This window comes from Dermochelys coriacea, chromosome 5 (assembly GCF_009764565.3).
Source record: "Dermochelys coriacea isolate rDerCor1 chromosome 5, rDerCor1.pri.v4, whole genome shotgun sequence".
NCBI lineage: Eukaryota > Metazoa > Chordata > Testudines > Dermochelyidae > Dermochelys > Dermochelys coriacea.
In genome coordinates this window covers 96,163,364-96,182,504 of record NC_050072.1, presented here as the reverse complement: position 1 = coordinate 96,182,504, position 19,141 = coordinate 96,163,364, and the positions used below count along the sequence as shown (strand labels likewise).

Below are 19,141 nucleotides of genomic sequence, written 5' to 3'. Positions count from 1 at the left end.
TGCAGATTCAGACTGTGCAAATAGAATTTTGACATTAAAAAAGTTTGCCTCACCCATTTGATTTTTGATTTTGAAACATTCCTTTTATAACAGGGTAGTAAATATACAGATTGCCTTTTGTAATAGAGTCTCAGGCCATGACCTTGGATGAATGAATACAGAGATATTTGAAACCTACCGCAGAAGTTAGGAACAAGTACAAACTCCTTGCTCTGCTGGCAAGGCCTGATCTCAATTTTTGTCTTTTCAGCCTCTTTGAATCAACAATTTCTTGCCGGACACTTCATGATGACAATTTGGCAAGTTAGGTTCACATGGACTTGTTACCTGTGAATGAGATTCTGTGTACACAAGCCACCAATCCAGAACTAGTCTATTGCCTCTCTTGTGCCTGTCTGTTAGGGAGAAATAGCAAATTGTCTTTTGGGAACTGTAGTGACTTGAGCCTTTTGTTTAGTAAGCAAGTGCTTCCATAATGGTGGGAGAGAAAAATAAAAAAATCCATATTGATATGCTCATTCCCACCCCCTGTCCCTTTACCACTGGTTACATGTAGGAAATACACAACAGGATGGTGGGCTCAGGACTAGTGTCTCTGAAGCAATGGTTTCCAATCCACTACTAAGAACACAGACTCTGAGAAGAAGTTATATGTGAGAATAATGGCTAATAATGCTACGCTGGACTTTGTAGCTGACTGCACCATTGACAGGAGTCTAGACACACATGGCCAAATTTCTGAAAGACAGGCCTACATTCTGAATGTAAAAAATGAGAGTGAACTTGAATGTCTCTAGCTGCATATGCAATGATTACTGTTGTAGCTCACACTGTGGATTTTCAGGCACATGTTGCCAGTTAGATTCCTGATGAGCCATGTATGGATGCAAAACCTTATTTCTGTATGTAATCCTGGTAATTGCCTATGCATTTTTGCATATGAAATTTAGGCTTATCTTTAATTTATAAAATGAGCTTAATTGTACATGCATCTTGACTTGTTATAAAGTTTAAAAAACCTCCACAATGACTTCAACTTTTAGTTTCAATATATAAAGGAAAAACAATAAGCTTTCTCCAAAAACAAACTAAATGCCAACCCACAAATCACCACTCCCCATGTCATGCAATATCCTGAGTGAAGAAACAAGCCACACCCAATACCCTAAATCTCAAAAGAACTCAAATTCTGTCAGACTAGCAGGGGAAAAGAATTCTGGTGTCAAGGTCTTGCATGACAGAATCTCCTACCACAAGCTCTAAGATATTTCATTCTAGATACCTACCTTGAGGCTCTCAGCTGACTTCCACCACCATGGCAATGAGTCTTACAAACAGCCAAGATCAGAATCACCTTTGTTAATTGCACCAGTTAAGTCTATGCAGTCTATTAGGAAGTCTATGCAGTTCCTGAAGAAATTACCAGTTCCTGAAGAAATATGTATTTTGTGGCTAAACCTGCTTAATAGGTAGGCAGTCATGTTCTACATTAGCTGCCTCTTCTAAGTGGCCCACATAGAACATAGTACAGTTATCCAATCTAGAAGTCACAGAGGCCTAGATTATCAAAACGGTCCCAATTGGCTATTTAGGTGGACACTGAAGAGGTGGTAAGGGTGGTAAGCCAGCTTTTTTTCCCCACTGGCATCAATTGATATTGCAGGAGCAGTCAGGAGTCCAAAACATCCTCAGCTCTTAAGCCTCCTGAACAATGGATGGAGAAACCCTTGAGACAGAAAATACCCCTGCTATGCCCTCTAGATCCAACCCACAGTCTGTAGCATATAATGAACAAGGGCCATCTATTCTCATGTCTTTAAGAACAATCAGGGTTACTGTGAATTTGGAAGCTGTGCAGTTTTATTTCAAAACAGAAGGGGCAAAACAAGTGGTGAGCTAAAAATAGGCTGTTACTCAAACTTAAAGAAATTCTCTAGAGATAGGATTTCCTGATATGAGATTCAAGTTAATAGGAAGTGCCCTTCCTGTGTTTTTTAGGATGAAGGGTAATGAGTTTGTTTTCAGCAGACTTGAAGTGGAGTCTGATCTGAGTTCATTGTTTTCAAGTGACCTTTTCTACCAAATGTAAATTTGGTAGATCATGTCCCTCAATAGTTAGGCATGATTTTGAAACAACTGTAGTGTCACTTATATTTTTATATGAAAGGAGTCCTTAAGCAAATTTTGCACTGTCCCTATAAATTTAGGATCCAATCCATATATTCTTACTCTTGCTGGCTAGTGCCTTACTTCACACGTAGCCCCATCAAAGTCAATGGAACCATTTGTGTCGATTCCGGAAGAGTAAGGGTATCAGAATCTGGCTCTTAAAAGTACCTAGGATTTTACATAAGAGTAAGTACAATAATCATGAACACCACCCAGGCTCTGATGTGCCTTTCATTAAACTCACCTGAGATAACATATTCAGCCAACTAGAACTCATACAAGAAAACAACAACTAGTTTAGGTAGACAGTTTCCAAATTCTGATTAAAAATGGTTTGGTCTTATCTACACTAGCAAGACACAGCAGGCTCAATACCCCCTATAGCTGCAGTCGATGATATTTTGGATGCTGTATTTGCAGTTCACCTTTAATAATTAAACCTCATATATTTCAAACACAGTGGGTGTCCACCTTAACATCAGTTTATTAAATCCTGCTGTTTCTGGTTAATGGAGGGTTAGGTCTGTGGATTTCCTTGCTCTTTGACGTTTTGGGTATTTAAACAATAAATATGAAAGAAAAATAATATCTGAATGACTGGCAAGAGTTAATCTCACTTTTGTACAGCACGATTAAATAAACAGAGTAACTGACTTCACAAGAAGAAACATACACTTCAGAGAAAAAATAATTGAATCATTAGGACCATATTTAGCCACCAATGCAAGAAAGAAACTCTCACTGAAAGGTGAGAGAGTTTGATAACAAAACCCCTGGGAGATGATGGATATTACAAATAATCTCTTTGCTGTTCTTTGCTGTAGCAGCAAAACATTAAGGTTTTTGAACATTCCCAGCAGCTACAAAGAGATGCTATTAGATCAAATTCAGGAGTTTTTTTGTTTTGTTTTGTTTTTAAGAAAAAATTGCTCAAACCTGTATTTATGCCTCATTAAAATACTTTAAAAATCTATGCAAAGGTAAGCAAATATTATCTCCATTTTATTCTCCTTATTGGAAAACAAACCTCTTCTCTGCTTAAGAGACTTGCTCAATGTTAAATAGTGAGCCAGTAGCAAAACCAGGATTAGAATCCAGGAGGCAAATTCTCAAATACAGGTAACTTCCAGGGGAATCAGCAGGAGTTGCATTTGACCCCTAGCTTCTATGTTCCAGTCCTGTTCTCTAACCACATGTTCCGATGAATATTGGGAGTTTTACTGCCTTTCATTCACGTGTTTAAAAATTTTAAAATATCTTTTTCTTTTTAAAAATACATAAATAAATGGTCAGAAAGAACTTAGGTTTAGCTATATAAAACCTGACAAATGCTTACATAGATTTTCCCTTTTCATATAAAGCACAAATGTTGTGATTTCAGTGATGTCATCAGCCTCAATTTAATTTGTTTGCTTGTCAGTTTGTGTCAAGAAGCATGACTTAATAGCAATCACATATACATGCATTCACTCCCAATTTGATATTAGTTTGAGTTTCCAAAATATATAGCATTGAAACAACATTTTAAAGTAACATATGCAAACAAGTTTAGCTTGTATAACAATTTAGCTCTACTTATAGATGAAGCCCCATTTTATCAATATTTTAAATATTATGGAACAGATCTCCCGGTCTGGTTGAGCCATGCTCTGCATGGAACCAAGGGTGGGAGAATGGGAGAGAAGATGGTTCCAGGAATCTCAGGCCTGGTCTACGCTATGAGTTTATGTCGAATTTAAATGCAAATTAATCCTGCACCCGTCCACACAACGAAGCCATTTTTTCAACATAAAGGACTCTTAAAACTGATTTCTGTACTCCTCCCCAACGAGGGGATTAGCGCTGAAATCGACATCGCCGTTTCGAATTAGGGTTAGTGTGGATGCAATTCGAAGGTATTGGCCTCCGGTGGCCGATGAACGTGAGGAGAGATGGTGGCAGGAAGATTGGAGGAGGCATGAGAAAACGCTGGGGCTACTGAGGGATCAAACGGACATGCTCCAGCGTCTGGTGGAGGTTCATTAAAGGCACAAGGATCACAGACTGCTGCTGCAGCCCCTGCTTAACTGCCCTCTTTCCTCTCCAAGTTCCATAGCCTCCTCACCCAGATTCCCAAGAACGTGGCGGGGGGGGAGGCTCCGGGCACCCAACCACTCCACACAAGTGGACAGCCCAAGCAACAGAAGGCTGTCATTCAACAAGTTTTAAAGTGGCCTTTTCCTTCCCTCCTACCCTCCTCCCACACCCCACCCAGGCTACCTTGTGAGTTATCTCCCTATTTTTATAATCAATTAATAAGGAATACATGTTTTTTAAATGATAGTGACTTTATTTCCTTTGCAAGCAAGCTGTGATCGAAGGTGGGAGGCTTCCAGGGAATTAGAGTCAACCAAAGGGGTGGGTTTTCATCGAGGAGAAACAAAGAGAAGTGTCACACAGTACCCTGGCCAGTCATGAAACTGGCTTTCAAAGCTTCTCTGATGCACACCGCTTCCTGCTGTGCTCTTCTAACTGCCCTGGTGGCTGGCTGCATGTATTCAGGGCCAGGCGATTTGCATCATCCTCTCACTCTGCCATAAACGTCTCCCCCTTACTCTCACATAGATTATGGAGCACACAACAAGCAGCAATAACAACGGCAATATTGGTTTCGCTGAGGTCTGAGCGAATCAGTAAACTGCACCAGCGACCCTTTAAACGTCCAAATGCACACACTACCACCATTCTGCACTTGCTCAGCCTATAGTTGAACAGCTCCTGACTACTGTCCAGGGTGCCTCTGTATAGCTTCATGAGCCAGGGCATTAAGGGGTAGAGAGGGTCCCCAAGGACAACTATAGACATTTCAACATCCTCAACAGTTATTTTCTGGTCTGGAAAGTAAATCCCTTCCTGCAGCCGTTTAAACAAACCAGAGTTCCTGAAGACGTGAGCATCATGTACCTTTCCCAGCCATCCCATGTTGATGTTAGTGAAACGTCCCTTGTGATCCACCAGTGCTTGCAGCACCACTGAAAAGTACCCCTTGTGGTTTATGTACTGGCTGCCTTGGTGGTCCGGTCCCAAGATAGGGATATGCGTTCCATCTATAGCCCCACCACAGTTAGGAATCCCATTGCAGCAAAGCCATCTAGTATGACCTGCACATTTCCCAGAGTCACTACCTTTGATAGCAGCAGCTCAATGATTGCGTTGGCTACTTGCATCACAGCAACCCCCACAGTAGGTTTGCCCACTCCAAATTGATTACCAACTGACCAGTAGCTGTCTGGCGTTGCAAGCTTCCACAGGGCTATTGCCACTCGCTTGTGAACTGTGAGGGCTGCTCTCATCTTGGTATTCTTGCACTTCAGGGCAGGGGAAAGCAAGTCACAAAGTTCCATGAAAGTGCCCTGACACATGCGAAAGGTTCGGAGCCAGTGGGAATCATCCCAGACCTGCAACACTATGCGGTCCCACCACTCTGTGCTTGTTTCCTGGGCCCAGAATCGGCGTTCCAAGGCATGAGCCTGCCCCTTTAACAGCATGATCTCCAAATCGTGGGGGAATGCAGTTTTAGAGAAAAGTGTGTTCATGTCCTCATCACCATGCTGCCATTGCCTCCTCGCCTTCAGGTGCTGGTTCTGCATACACTGCACGATAATGCACGAGGTATTTACAATGGTCATAACTGCTGTGGTGAGCTGAACGGGCTCCATGCTTGCTGTGCTATGGCGTCTCCTCCTGCTCGTGCAATCCCGTGAAAAGGGCGCAAAACGATTGTTTGCCATTGCTCTGGCAGAGGGAGGGGCGACTGACAACATGGCTTACAGGGAATTAAAATCAACAAAGGGGGTGTCTTTTTGAGAAACAGAACGACCCCCTCAAGGCTAGAACTCAAAACTGGGTTTAGCAGGCCGTTGATTTCACGGAGGGAGGGAGGAGAAAATCAATACAAAACAAATCTGGTCTATTTCTTGTTTTGAGCCTCTTCATCTATCTTTATACATCTTGCTGACAGCAGACTGTGCAGTATGACCGCTAGCCATCGTCACATCCTGGGTGCTTGGCAGAAGACAGTGCAGTATGATTGCTGGCCATCGTCTTCTGCTGGCTGCAGATTAAAAGATAATGCACTGCCGGTAGGACTGAATCGCCATGAGATGAAACTTAAAAGGGAAATAACCTGGCTGAGTCACTCTCATGTTTGCCCAAGCGCCCCGACCTCATCGAGGTTGGTTAAAAGAGCAACCTGGACTACGTCGACAACGGCTACCGGTCATACTGCACTGTGTGCTGCCAAAAGGCAATAAACTGTTGCTGTGTAGCAATGCAGTACCGCATCTGCCAGTAACCAGGAGACATACGGTGACGGTTAGCTGAGCGGGCTCCATGCTTGCCGTGGTATGGTGTCTGCACAGCTAACTCAAGAAAAAAGGCGCAAAACGATTGTCTGCCCTTGCTTTCAAGGAGGGAGGGAGGGAAGGGGGGCCTGACGATATGTACCCAGAACCACCCGCGACAATGTTTTAGCCCCATTAGGCACTGGGATTTCTACCCAGAATTCAAATGGGAGGAGGAAACTGTAGGATAGCTACCCACAGTGCAATGCTCCAGAAGTCGACGGTTGCCTTGGTACTGTGGACACACTCCACCGATTACACGCACTTAGAGCATTTGTGTGGGGATACACACAATCAACTGTATAAAAACGCTTTCTACAAAACCGACTTCTATAAATTCAACCTAATTTCGTAGTGTAGACAAGGCCTCAGAGCATGACAATCAAACTCTACCCTGCTCCTGACAATGCCTCCAGTCAGCCCAAAAACACTCCCTATATCAGGTGACTCCCTAGATGTCTTGTTAAGGATAGCTCTCTGTCCTGTTTGTGCAGCCAGAGCAGTGCAAAGGGAAGAGCCAGGAGTCAGGATGTGGTCCTTTACATCAACCTTCCATACAATCTGATGTCTGCAAGATGTTTCATCTAAAGTTAAGTACATCATAACTTAAATGCCATGAAGCAACTGTATGAATTTTAAAGCCTTTTCATACATTCCCTAGTATATAAAAGTGGAAAGCATTCAGCTGCGTGTTTAAACAGAAATCTCACCTTATTGTGTTCATACTTGTATGGGATTTTGAGTGTATCCATAGCTCTGATCATAGCTTGCATTGCTGTAAATATATTCTGATACACAAGTTTTGTGAAACCCCTTTTGTCTTCATCAGAGTATCCTGATCCATGGATGATTCTCATCTGTTTGATGAATGTGCTTTTGCCACTTTCTCCCGTACCTGCAAGACATCCAATAAGGACACATCGTCAAACCAAAATATTCACAGAACACAAACATGAAATTGTTGCATGAATTAAGCAACTTATTCTGTACAGAGCTGAGCAACCTGTCAGCACTCAACTACTATAAATAACAATCACTCTTAATTACAGACAACACTAAAAAAGGCCAATATTATATCCAAACAGTGAAGGCATCCAGTCACAACTAAAGTAATGCTTAATTAATAAAAAGTTGCCTTTTTACGACCAAAATATGTAAGAGTATAATGTGAGAAGGATTCCAAATGTTACCAACTAAAACATGTATAAACCCAAACCTCTAGATCATCAACTGCTGGCCCTCTCTGTCAAGGTGGAATGAATAGAGTCATTAAGAAATTGGCTAAAACCAACCCAAATCAACAAGGCGTCCAGAGAGATGATGCTCCAATGACTCAGACTGACACTCTCAGTAGAAAGAAAAGGAGTACTTGTGGCACCTTAGAGACTAACAAATTTATTTGAGCATAAGCTCACTTCATCGGAGCTGTAGCTCACGAAAGCTTATGCTCAAATAAATTTGTTAGTCTCTAAGGTGCCACAAGTTCTCCTTTTCTTTTTGCGAATACAGACTAACACAGCTGCTACTCTGAAAACTCTCAGGAGAGAAGCTTATTAGAGACCCCAACTCGAGAACAAAGGACTAGAAAATATGAGATGAGGAATACATTGGCTCTGGAAGAAGCTTGAGAGCTCTCTCACCTGGGAACCCAACTAAGGAAGGAAGAAGTCAGAGAGAAAGAGAGAAGCAGAGAGCCTGGAAATGGAGTTCACTACAGCTTAGCTTGGTGGATTGCTCTGGGCTGACCAGAATGGACTGTCTTTAACCTTCATTTCTCTATGAAACCTAAGGCCTTTCAATGCTGTGTCCCAGTTGACTAATAAACCCTACCATTTGGAAAACTCTGGTTAAGTGTCACTGTAAATGCTTGGGGTGGTGCATTTACCTCAGAAAGTGTACCAGTCTCTAACTAGGAGAATATCTCAGTTGGCCTTGCTGAACAGCACTCTCAGAGTGCAGCAGGGGTGCTGAAGCCCAGAAATTCAGTTTCACAGAGGTGGTGAGGCCGCATGGCCTACACTGAAGGAAGAGTGAGTCCCCTTAGGGTCTGGCACATCAAAGGAGTTTCTCCAAGAGACTGTTCCAAAACTGGGGGTGTAGCACCAATCCTGTGGATCCATGACAAATCTACCAATGACCTTTTGAGCATGTATTTATAGTTGTTTATCATATGTAAACTGTACCGGAAGGACAGGGTGATTTGAAATGGAAAAGACTCAAGATATTACAGTGGGGAGCAGTATAGATGGATACCTTCTCCATAAAGAAAAAATAAATAAATCTGAAGACACATTAACAATTAGGGCTCTGCAAAACTTTAAATTTGATCCTAATTTGTTAACAAGCATTCATTCATTCACTTGAATTTATTTTGAATTTGTTCCATAAATGTTAGCCAGAGTTAGTGAGAAAAAAAAATTGTTTTAGCTGGATGTCCGAATAAATTTTGAGTACTGGTGTATTTCAATTTTGAGCTGTATTTGCTGGGAAAGGTCACATGGCATTTTTCTTTGTTTGTGATTGGCTGAGCACATCAGGAGGGTCAACAGAAGCTATTTTGTTTTCTCAGAAGGAGGGTCTGTATTTTAGAACAAACAAAAAATCAAAACATTTTATCCTCACCTTTAACTCTGGAAGATATGGCCCAGGCAAGCATGTTAATATTCTTATTATTCCAACAGTTAAAAGAGACAAATTGTTTTATTATTTACACTTATTAATGCAGAGGTGAATCCATAAAGCTTTCTATACAAGTGTGTTTTTAAAAGTGCACTGACTTTTCCATCGTGCTCATTACTGTGGTATCCAAGCACTTCACAAACATTAATTAAATTACTCTCACAACATTTCTCTGGGGAAGGGAAGTATAATTATCCCTATTTTACAGATGGGGAAACAGAGCCCAGGAGAAATTAAATGACTTCCCCAAGGTCATACAGGAAATCTCTTGCAGAACAGAGAATAGAATCTCATTAGTATTACTCATAAGGCCACAATTCCTTGCACTGAGAACAATAAAACTAATTCCCCATAAAATTCTTTCCCACTAAAATAGCAAATTTGACTTAATGGAATACTCTCTCTCCCTCCTTCCAGAGAGACACATGGAGTTATGGGTATCATACCACTAGGCACCTCCTCTTCCACATTGCTACTCTCATCTATTCTGCAGTCTTTCCCCCCCTTAACTTCATTACTGGTGTCCTCACTCATTCTCCTCTTTTATACATTTACTTTTATCTATTTCAATTTGTAATAATACATCAAAACATTCTTACTCAAGCACAATATTTTGAAAACAAAAAGTTTTACTAAGTGGCACAATGCCTAACTTTCCCCACATAAAAGAACCGTAAATCCTTTCAGAACCACCTCTGTGGGAATAGACAGGCCTTGCAGAGTATTAGAAAGGTCAGCAAACTCTTGGTATGTTGGACCAGTTAGGGGCAATGAGCTTCAGAGAACCCCCTCAGCCCTCTCTCATGACATTCAAAGATGGAAAGCCAGATTCTCTTGAACCCTAATCTTTTCATACATCAGAGCCTCAGATCCCATGGGAATTTGTTTTGACTGAACAACACTGTCCATTTCAATCTCATGGGATGGTTCAATTAAAAAAAATTTTTTTCACCCAATATACATTTGAAAGCAGCTTTAGAATATTTGCTTTTAAAGTGTGTTAGCTGTCTAACAAGAGTTAAATCTGGAGATGACAGTGCACATTGAGAAACTGCTCACAAAGAGATAGCAAGGAGAGGGGGGAAAAAAAAGACCATGAGGTTTATGAAGTGGATATATGCACAAACACACACATACACTGAAGTTTTCCATTACACAAATGTCTATATAAACATACGGGTGCAATTTTTGAACTTTTACTAGAAGGCTTACCATAGTCTACTGATTCCAGAGTAGGCAATAAACAAAACGTGTCCCACTGATAGGCCATATTTTATTCATACAGAATATGATAGATATAATTTAAATACTTTTAGGAGTGTAAATACATCCTTGATCCCCATTACCCTTCAATGCTAGGAGGCTACCTCACAGAGCACCCAAGTTCCTGCTGGACCAAGAAAATCAGAAAACTCAAATTCAGATCAGCCTACATGGTATAGCATGCACAGCTTACTGGATTCTGGGGTAAAATTTGAAACCAAGATTGGCCTTAACAATTATAGGAGCTTAAACTGCACTCTTATTTTTGGAGTTTTTGTTTTCAACTGTACAACTTTTATTAGTAGTTTTATATAATTTTTTTTCAAGTGATGGCAAGATTAGGTATTAGAGAAAAGAGAAAAATGGCAGCTGATTTTACTCACGAGTAGTCCCACTGAAGCCAATTGGACTACTAATGTGTTTAAACTTAAACACATGTGTAAATGTTTGAAGGATCAGAGCCCCAGTGACTCTCACAAAGTGGCTCACATGCTAGCGTGTTCTTTTTTCTGTTTCTGTATGTTATTGTGCATTTCTTTTGAAGTGGGAACAAAGTCTTTATAATTGCTAGAAATTATTTAACCCAACAACAAAAGCAGCTGTTCAAAAATTATTTAAAGCCATTTTTTAATTTACATTTTTATGTGGATATGGGGGGCGGGGGGAAATGTAACAAGAGACTTCCACCAGGTTTTGTCTGCAGCACTGAATGAAAGACAGCAAAACTATACACTGGAGGAATCTTTTAAGGACACAGATGGCTCTTATCTCCTGTTTATGTATGGGGGAATTACATGCACAAAAATTCCTTCTGCATTCACGGTAAGATTGACCACAAACAGGGTTAAAAAATTCAGGTAGATGTTTCCATGTAAAATATGTTTAGATCTCTTTTATATGGAAAAGAGTTTGGTTATAAGAGTTTGACTACACATTTTGGAGCCGTGACTGAATTTACTTTACACATGTGCAAAGCGTAGGGTTGCCAATTTTGGCTGGATGTATTCCTGGAGGTTTCCTCACATGACATAATCTTTAAATACAGATTAATCTTAAATTCCTGGAGACTCCAGGTCAATCCTGGAGGGTTGGCAATCCTAGTAAAGTACCACTGGAGGTAGACAGAATACGACATGTGCTGGATGGTGTACAAAATCATCCCATTCCTGATATTTGCCTTCATTATTAACCTTAAGCAACATAAGAAACCCCTCCTGCGCTTGCCTGTTTTTTCCTGTGGGTTTGCCTGTTCCTGGGGTTTCTCTCTCTACCTGCCCTCACTTTATTTTGAAGCAGTGGAAGGTTCACACCTTTCTTTTATTGCTGGATTGGAGATTACAGGAACTACCCGGTTCAGGTGCATCAGCAAAAATAGCTCTGCAGCTTTATGCAGGGTCCTAGAACTTGACTGTTCTCACAACCTTATACACTTAGGATGTTTTATAAATACAAACCAACAATAACAAGGTGAAATACACCTTTGATAGATCTTGATTGTAAATTCTTGGAGCTGGGAACCTGGCTCCAATTTTTTTCTCATATCTGTGTAAATCAGCTATAATTCTATTGAAGAAATTAGGCCAGTGTAAAATCAGATCACATGAAAAGATAATTGAGTCCACTGTCTTCTGTCTGTACAGCACCAAGTACACTAGTGGAGCATTATAAAAGACAAACAATAATCTAGTTTGCAAAGACACAAGCCTTTCTTATTAAGGCACCTGGTACATATGATCATTTTCTGAGGTAGAAAAATGAGGAAATACCTCTTTTTATTTGGCAGTTTTATGTAACTAGTGTTGTCCCGATTTTACACAAATATCTTTATGAAATGATACAATTAATTTTCCCTTGAATGGTTATTCTCATTCCTGAGGTCACCCTTCTTCCTTCTTGCCCCCATCATGCCCTGTGTTATGGGTACCAACTAACCATCCAACCTTCCAGAGAAAAGAAGATGAGATTTTCTTTGGAGGATTTCAGACTAACTCCTGAAGGACTGAAAGTGCTGCCTCTGCCACTTAAAATTTAGAGGAAAAAAGAGTTGGTTAATAAACACCCATTAGCAGACGTAATTCTACCCCAGACCTTCCAGACAAAAGACATATTGTCTTGATCAGTATGGACCAAACGTTCTATTTTTTTTTTTAAAAGAAAAGGAGTACTTGTGGCACCTTAGAGACTAAAATTTATTTGAGTATAAGCTTTCGTGAGCTACAGCTCACTTCATCGGATGCATTCCAATGAATCTTTTCTTTTTTGTGAATACAGACTAACACGGCTGCTACTCTGAAACCTGTTCTATTTTTTGTACCCCTTTTATTTTGGACTAGCTTAACATGAAATACCTTTACAATACTGAAACTAGACCGTCATGAGCACTCTGCACTATTAAATACTATGAGCAGCCACCTTATGTAGAAGGTGCAATGAAAATATTTAACTACACTAAGGAAGGTTTAATGCACAAGACCAAAGCTAAGAGCAAACCGAATGAACTAAAAGTATGCCGGGAAATCTCAAAACAAATATTTTACTTTCGATCAAAACTGTTTACTATGTTGTATGTAACTAACTCCTAGAAAGGGATTTATACAAAAAAAAGAATTAAGCCTCTCCTACCACCAGGAAGAAGAGTATGTCCATTGATAACACACACATGCTGTAATGCTTACCTATATTGCCAGTGACTTGGGAATCAAATATTGGTTGGAAATCAGTTTCCATCCCAATATAATAATCAGAGCTAGAGCTTTGCAGAGGGACTTTTGACATAACTATTTTTTGTAATGAACTAAACACACACTAACCTATATTTATTTATTTGTGTGGTCCTTCTATACTGGTTACTGTTACTTTAAAGAAAATAAGCTTTATACCTTAATAAATATGTTCTGTGTCTCAAAAATTAACTAGGGCAAGAATAACTGTACATGATGCCTGTCCCATCCCTTCCCTTTTCTTAATTGGGCTCCATGAAAACTTGAGATAAAAATGCTTTTTTCTGAATATTTTCTTTTTCAGGTTCATTTTTCAACAGCAGTTAAAAGAATTGACTTTAAAAAGAAAGAAAGAAAGAAAAAGAAAAGCATGGTACACAGTAATACAGGTCTCAAATGTTCTGCATTGAAAAAACAAATTACTAATGTACAAGTTTCCCTCCATCCACAACCTCAAAGAAAAAAAAGAAAAGGTAGTGATGTATGCAAACCTCATTTTTGACCCCTCAGCAGACACACACATTTCTACAGTAACGAAAAAAATTTCAATACAAAAATCAAAGTTAGGTGTGAAACAAACAAGTCAACCTATTCTCCATTAGGACCCCAATTCTGCATTATGATCTTCAGGAGTGGACCACTGCACCCGTTCACTATCAACTGTGGGCTAAGGCCTACATTTCCAATACCAACCAGAACTCTTCCCTTGGAAAAAATTAAGGATAGGTCAACAGGTTCAACCAAAATAAAAATCTTTACACTGATCTAGAATGATGGGCAATATTCAGTCCTAGACCAGGGATAAGTTTATAGTTCAACATCTTGTGACCCATTAGATCTAGAGAAGGGAGTTTTAATACTTTTGGAAATACTTTCCAAAGGGGAAACACATCACTTGGATGGGAGGTTATGAAATATTAGACCTGAAAATCACAGAATTATGACATATTGAAAAACTATTTTAGGTAATTGTTAAGAGGTTCTAATTATCTATTTTTTCTCTCTCTGAGCCCTGTACAGTGGATTCATGGTGATTAAGACACTTGGCTTTATAGGTGGGGAGAAATAAAATACCATACCAAAGTAATTTTTAAAAACACAACAAGGTTTCTAACAGCTTTTCAACAAAACGTGTAGCACACACAAAATACATGGTGGTGCAGTACAAATGTCTGCCTACGGCCAATGCTGCAAGGCACACACCTTTTCATTTAATCTATATTGCATGTTCATTAGGAGTTATTAGTTCTTATTTAACTATTCTGCTAGAAGCAAATGCACTGAGAAAACACTTGGATAAAATTTAACTAAATCTTTTAAAAAGAACAAAGCAATTGACACTTCTGATAAAGGTGGAGCTACCCTAAAAGAGAAATTGCCCTCCTTCAGATTGACTGTACAGTAACCTAAGCATAAAGACAGGCAGAAGAATACATACATTTGCAATATTATTATTTTGCTTGGTTTTGATTGGTGAAGCTTTTAGCTCTCATTTTTCTTTGTTGAGAGTTTGGATAGCAATGAAAACAATACAGATGGAAACAGATTATGTTCAGTTTGTTGACAACGCAATTTTCATTAGGTTAAACAGGACAGTATTTCAGGTGATATACAATTTCAAAATGAGGTTATGGAAGTTACAGTATATAGGTATTTAAATATGTAAGTACACAGAAGAGTCTAAGGCTTTTATAAGGAGTTTATACCTTGTCCAACTTTGTGGATCTATATGTGCACCATTCCCCAGAGAGGTCTTTAATTGGGTGATGCTGTGCTGGGGTTTCCTCTCATATCTAGTCATGATAATTATATAGCACATCGACCAATCTCAAAGTAGTTTTCAAAGGAGGATGGTTTTGTGACTAAGGCACTAGACTGGGACTCTCTTCTCAGCTCTGCCACAGACTTCCTGTGTGTCGTCTGGCAATGAATTTAATCCCTTTGTGCCTCAATGCCCCATCTGTAAAGTGGGATTCAAAGGAAGTAGGATCAGACACTATATGAATCTATCACAGATGCACAAAACTGGCCTTACTGGTAGTACTCCCTGCTCATGAGAAACATCTGGCTGCTTCCAATCCTCCTCTCTCATTTCCCAAATCAGTGGAGAGTGCCCTCAAGAAGAAATGCCCCACCTTGTTCCACAGAGCTGTCTTCTGGCTATTCAAGGAGCAGCTTTAATGCGCTTTGAAGAGAACAGAGTCTGTCAAGTCTTCCATGGCTGAAAGGGTGATGACTGCAATACAGACTGAGAGATGTCAGAGCGTGCATGTAAAAATGGAAATCCACAGGACTCTGCTGGGAATATTAAGGAGTTCCAAGAAAAGAGCCGAAATCACTAAATCTGTTACATAGGACACACATATACATTACTCAACTATGTGATTCCATGAAGATTATTATGAAACGAAAAGGCCCCTTTTGTACCACAGTGCAAAGGGATTTACACACTATTGCTATTAATAATTTCTTCTGGACTGCTATGATCAAGGAAAAAGAAACGTGGTGTCTTACATTGTTGATGACAAGAGACGCTCAGAAAGAGAAAGCTTCCAGTATGGCATTTTTTCTATTTGAGGTCAGATTCTTCTATAAAAGATCCTTGTTCATGAGAAAGAAAAAATGGATAAAATAAAGCTGATACAAACGTGTAGCCCTGTGGAGTTTGTTTGGATATTTCCAAAAAAACTAAAATCATTGGTAACAAAACCAGTGAACAGTTATTGTAACAAAACAAGAAAAATTGGAAACAGTGAATCACTAGGCTTAGCTAAACCAAGTTATATAATCAATTATAGCATTAATTCCAGGTGGGGTAAGGGGTTTAAATTTACTCTTATTATACCATTATCAAACCTAGATTTCTTATCCTTGGCCTTTTAACATAGATCCTCAGCATTATGGGAAGATTGGTACACTGACCAAAACTCAGACCCATTGTGCCTTCCCATAGTATCTCCTTATTCACTACAGAGCCAAGTTAAGAAATTTAACCTCGTCTTAGAAGCCTGATTTCCTATTTATCAATGTAATAAATAACAGTAAAAAATAATAATAGTATAGGGCTGGATTCTCAACTCAGCCAAGTTAACTTAGAGCAACTGGAGAATTCCCCGGTGTAGAAGGAAAGTTGGTGAGCCCAAAACCGGTGGTGTCTCCTGCACTGACTCTGCTGCCACGAATACTTGAGGCCAGACACAAGGAGAGGCAGGGTTGTGTCAAGGGAGGAGAAGAGGAGTGTGGAAGAGCAAAGCTGCCCTAGAGCAGATTCCACGCTAGCCATCCCCCTGCAGCTTTAATTTAACTAGGTCAAGCTCTCTGTCAGCCTTCCAGTGCCTAAAGTCTGTTCACATGCAGGACTCAGTTGGTACATGACCATACACGGTACCTGCACCTCTCTGAAGCTGTTGCTATCTTCTCCAGAATCTCAGCTTTCATTTTAAAACAGAGTATTGTCTCTCAAAAATGTGACCCAGGTGTCACCAATGCAGAGATAAGTCAGAAGAGAGCCTGGAACAATAGCTCTAAGAGGTGTGAACTGTCCCATTCATCTCAGTTGAGGCTTTAGTTCATATGTTCAATGACAGTAATTTAAACATCACATTGTTAACTATTTAATCCCTCATGTAAAAAAAGGAGGAAGAATCACAGATACCCACAATTTATGGTGAGAGACGTCTCCTTCTGGTGAATTTGTGACTTGTCCCCACCCTTTTGCGCCCTCCCCCAAATCAAGAAGGAGCCAAGCCTGTGGGCACATTCAAGTTCCATGGGGGAGCAGCCCTGTTCAAGAAGCCTAGCGGAGCTCAGAATTTCCCATGATCAGTTCTGCAAAAAAGGATCTTGGGATTACAGTGGACGAGAAGCTGGATATGAGTCAACAGTGTGCCCTTGTCACCAAGAAGGCTAATGGCCTATTAGAATGCATTAGTAGGAGCGTTGTCAGCAGATTGAGGGAAGTGATATTCCCCTCTATTCGGCACTGGTGAGGCCACATCTGGTGTGGTGTGTCCAGTTTTGGGGGCCCCACTACAGAAAGGATGTGGACAAATTGGAGAGAGTCCAGCAGAGGGCAACGAAAATGATTAGGGGGTTGAGGCACATGACTTACGAGGAGAGACTGTGGGAACTGGGGTTATTTAGTCTGCAGAAGAGAAGAGTGAGGGGGGAGTTGATAGCATCCTTCATCTACCTGAAGGGGGATTCCAAAGAAGACGGAGCTAGGCTGTTCTCAGTGGTGGCAGATGACAGAACAAGAAGCAATGGTCTCAAGTTGCAGTGGAGAGATCTAGGTTGGATATTAGGAAAAACTATTTCACTAGAAGGGTGGTGAAGCACACGAATGGGTTACCTAGGGAGGTGGTGGAATTTCCATCCTTAGAGGTTTTTAAGGCCCGGCTTGACAAAGCCCTAGGAGGAATGATTTAGTTGGGGGTGGTCCTGCTCTGAGCAGGGGGTTGGACTAGATGACCTCCTGAGGTCTCTTCCAACCCTAATCTTCTATGATTCTATTATCACATTGCGAACATCTGCCCATCTCCTGTGAGTGGCATCTTGTTTTGGTGCTTCCCATGTGTGGAACTGGGAGAGCGATACCACCTTCTTTCCCCCCAATCTGACCACGGCTTGCACTCAATGGAGAACACTCCCATGGTATTTTTTACTTAAATAGTTGACTTTTAGAATATAATTTTAAAAACTCACAGCGTTTCTAGAAACACACCAACCTATAATTGGAAAGAAATAGGACAAATGGGTATGAGGGGGGTGATACACAAAGTTGCAAAATGAGGAAGATAAATAGGGGACTGACTGAAGTCATTCAAAAAAAATAGTGCGTTTAAAAATAAAGGTTTAGGTGTTTTGAAAAGATGGAGCATGTTTCAGGAGGTGAGCAATCTTCCCAAAGGCCATTTCAGCAAAGTTATGTTTTCCTATCAGCTGAAGGCACAATGGGGGGGACCTTTCGAGACAACTCCAGCAGAGGGACTCTGGTGATCTACAGATCTCCTGATAAGCTTCCAGATATCCCAGCAGCTTCCTTCTGGAACTGAAAGCTATGATCAAATCTGCTATGTTAATACTTCTTAGCGACTTCAGTGCCTATGTGAATGACTTCACCAATCCTCTAGCCCAGAAACTCATCTCCACCATGGCAATTTTAGATACTGGTTTTACCAATTCAGCTGGTTACACAACGGATCCAGTATGCAGTGTTGGAATAGATTCAGGGGTCATAGCTACTGTGTCCTCATCACGGTTTGACAGCCACACCCTGTCCTGCTAGCAAACAAACACACATAAAGACTCAACCCTGAACTTTCATGAACCCAGAGGCTTTACTAATTCCTATAAAGGATATGCCATCCTCCCCTCACACTGTATGGTTTTTACAACTCATTTCTGCAATTTAGATGTCATGCTAGATGTTGGGCTCCTAGTGGATGCTCATGAAGAAGACTGTGACAAAGATTGGTTTCTTTCATCTATGCAAGGTTTTGAACTTTCCACTCAGAAGCAGGCCTCCCTCTTGTTAGATGTGCCTTCACTATTTCAGCTTCAAGATTACACTCACAAAATGCAATTTACACATGAGGCTATACCTCAAAACCATTCAGTAACTCAGTTTAGTGAAGAACGTGGCTGCTCACTTATTATGCAGTACTTCACATAGCAACAGAACTGTACTCACAGTGAGTAAAGTTAAGCATGTGCTTAAGTCTTTGCAGGATATGGGTCCATGTAGGTATATCTCACACCGGCTTACAATTGCAGAAGGGCAGGACACTGGCTTTTCCCTATTCATCCTGTTTTTGTACAAAACTAAGGCTCTGGGCAGGAAAACAGGTCCACAGATGTGCACTTTCCTCTGGCAACTCTTACTGAAAGCACAAGATTTTTGTGTGGCAATAATAGCCTACACAAATA

The 19,141-nt window shown here is 40.5% G+C and overlaps 1 protein-coding gene and 1 long non-coding RNA gene across 2 annotated transcripts in view; one reads left to right on the top strand and one right to left on the bottom strand.

The window, feature by feature from the left end:
• Positions 1–3,805, top strand: part of LOC122460432 — a 49,733-nt gene extending 45,928 nt beyond the window's left edge. Inside the window, exon 3 of the long non-coding RNA XR_006281734.1 lies at positions 251–3,805. This is a non-coding gene — a long non-coding RNA (uncharacterized LOC122460432). The remainder of the gene's footprint in view (positions 1–250) is intronic.
• Positions 1–19,141, bottom strand: part of LOC119855696 (guanine nucleotide-binding protein G(q) subunit alpha) — a 226,856-nt gene that overhangs the window by 151,088 nt on the left and 56,627 nt on the right. Inside the window, exon 2 of the mRNA XM_038402282.2 lies at positions 7,262–7,446. Coding sequence (XP_038258210.1) covers positions 7,262–7,446 — 185 coding nt within the window. The remainder of the gene's footprint in view (positions 1–7,261; positions 7,447–19,141) is intronic.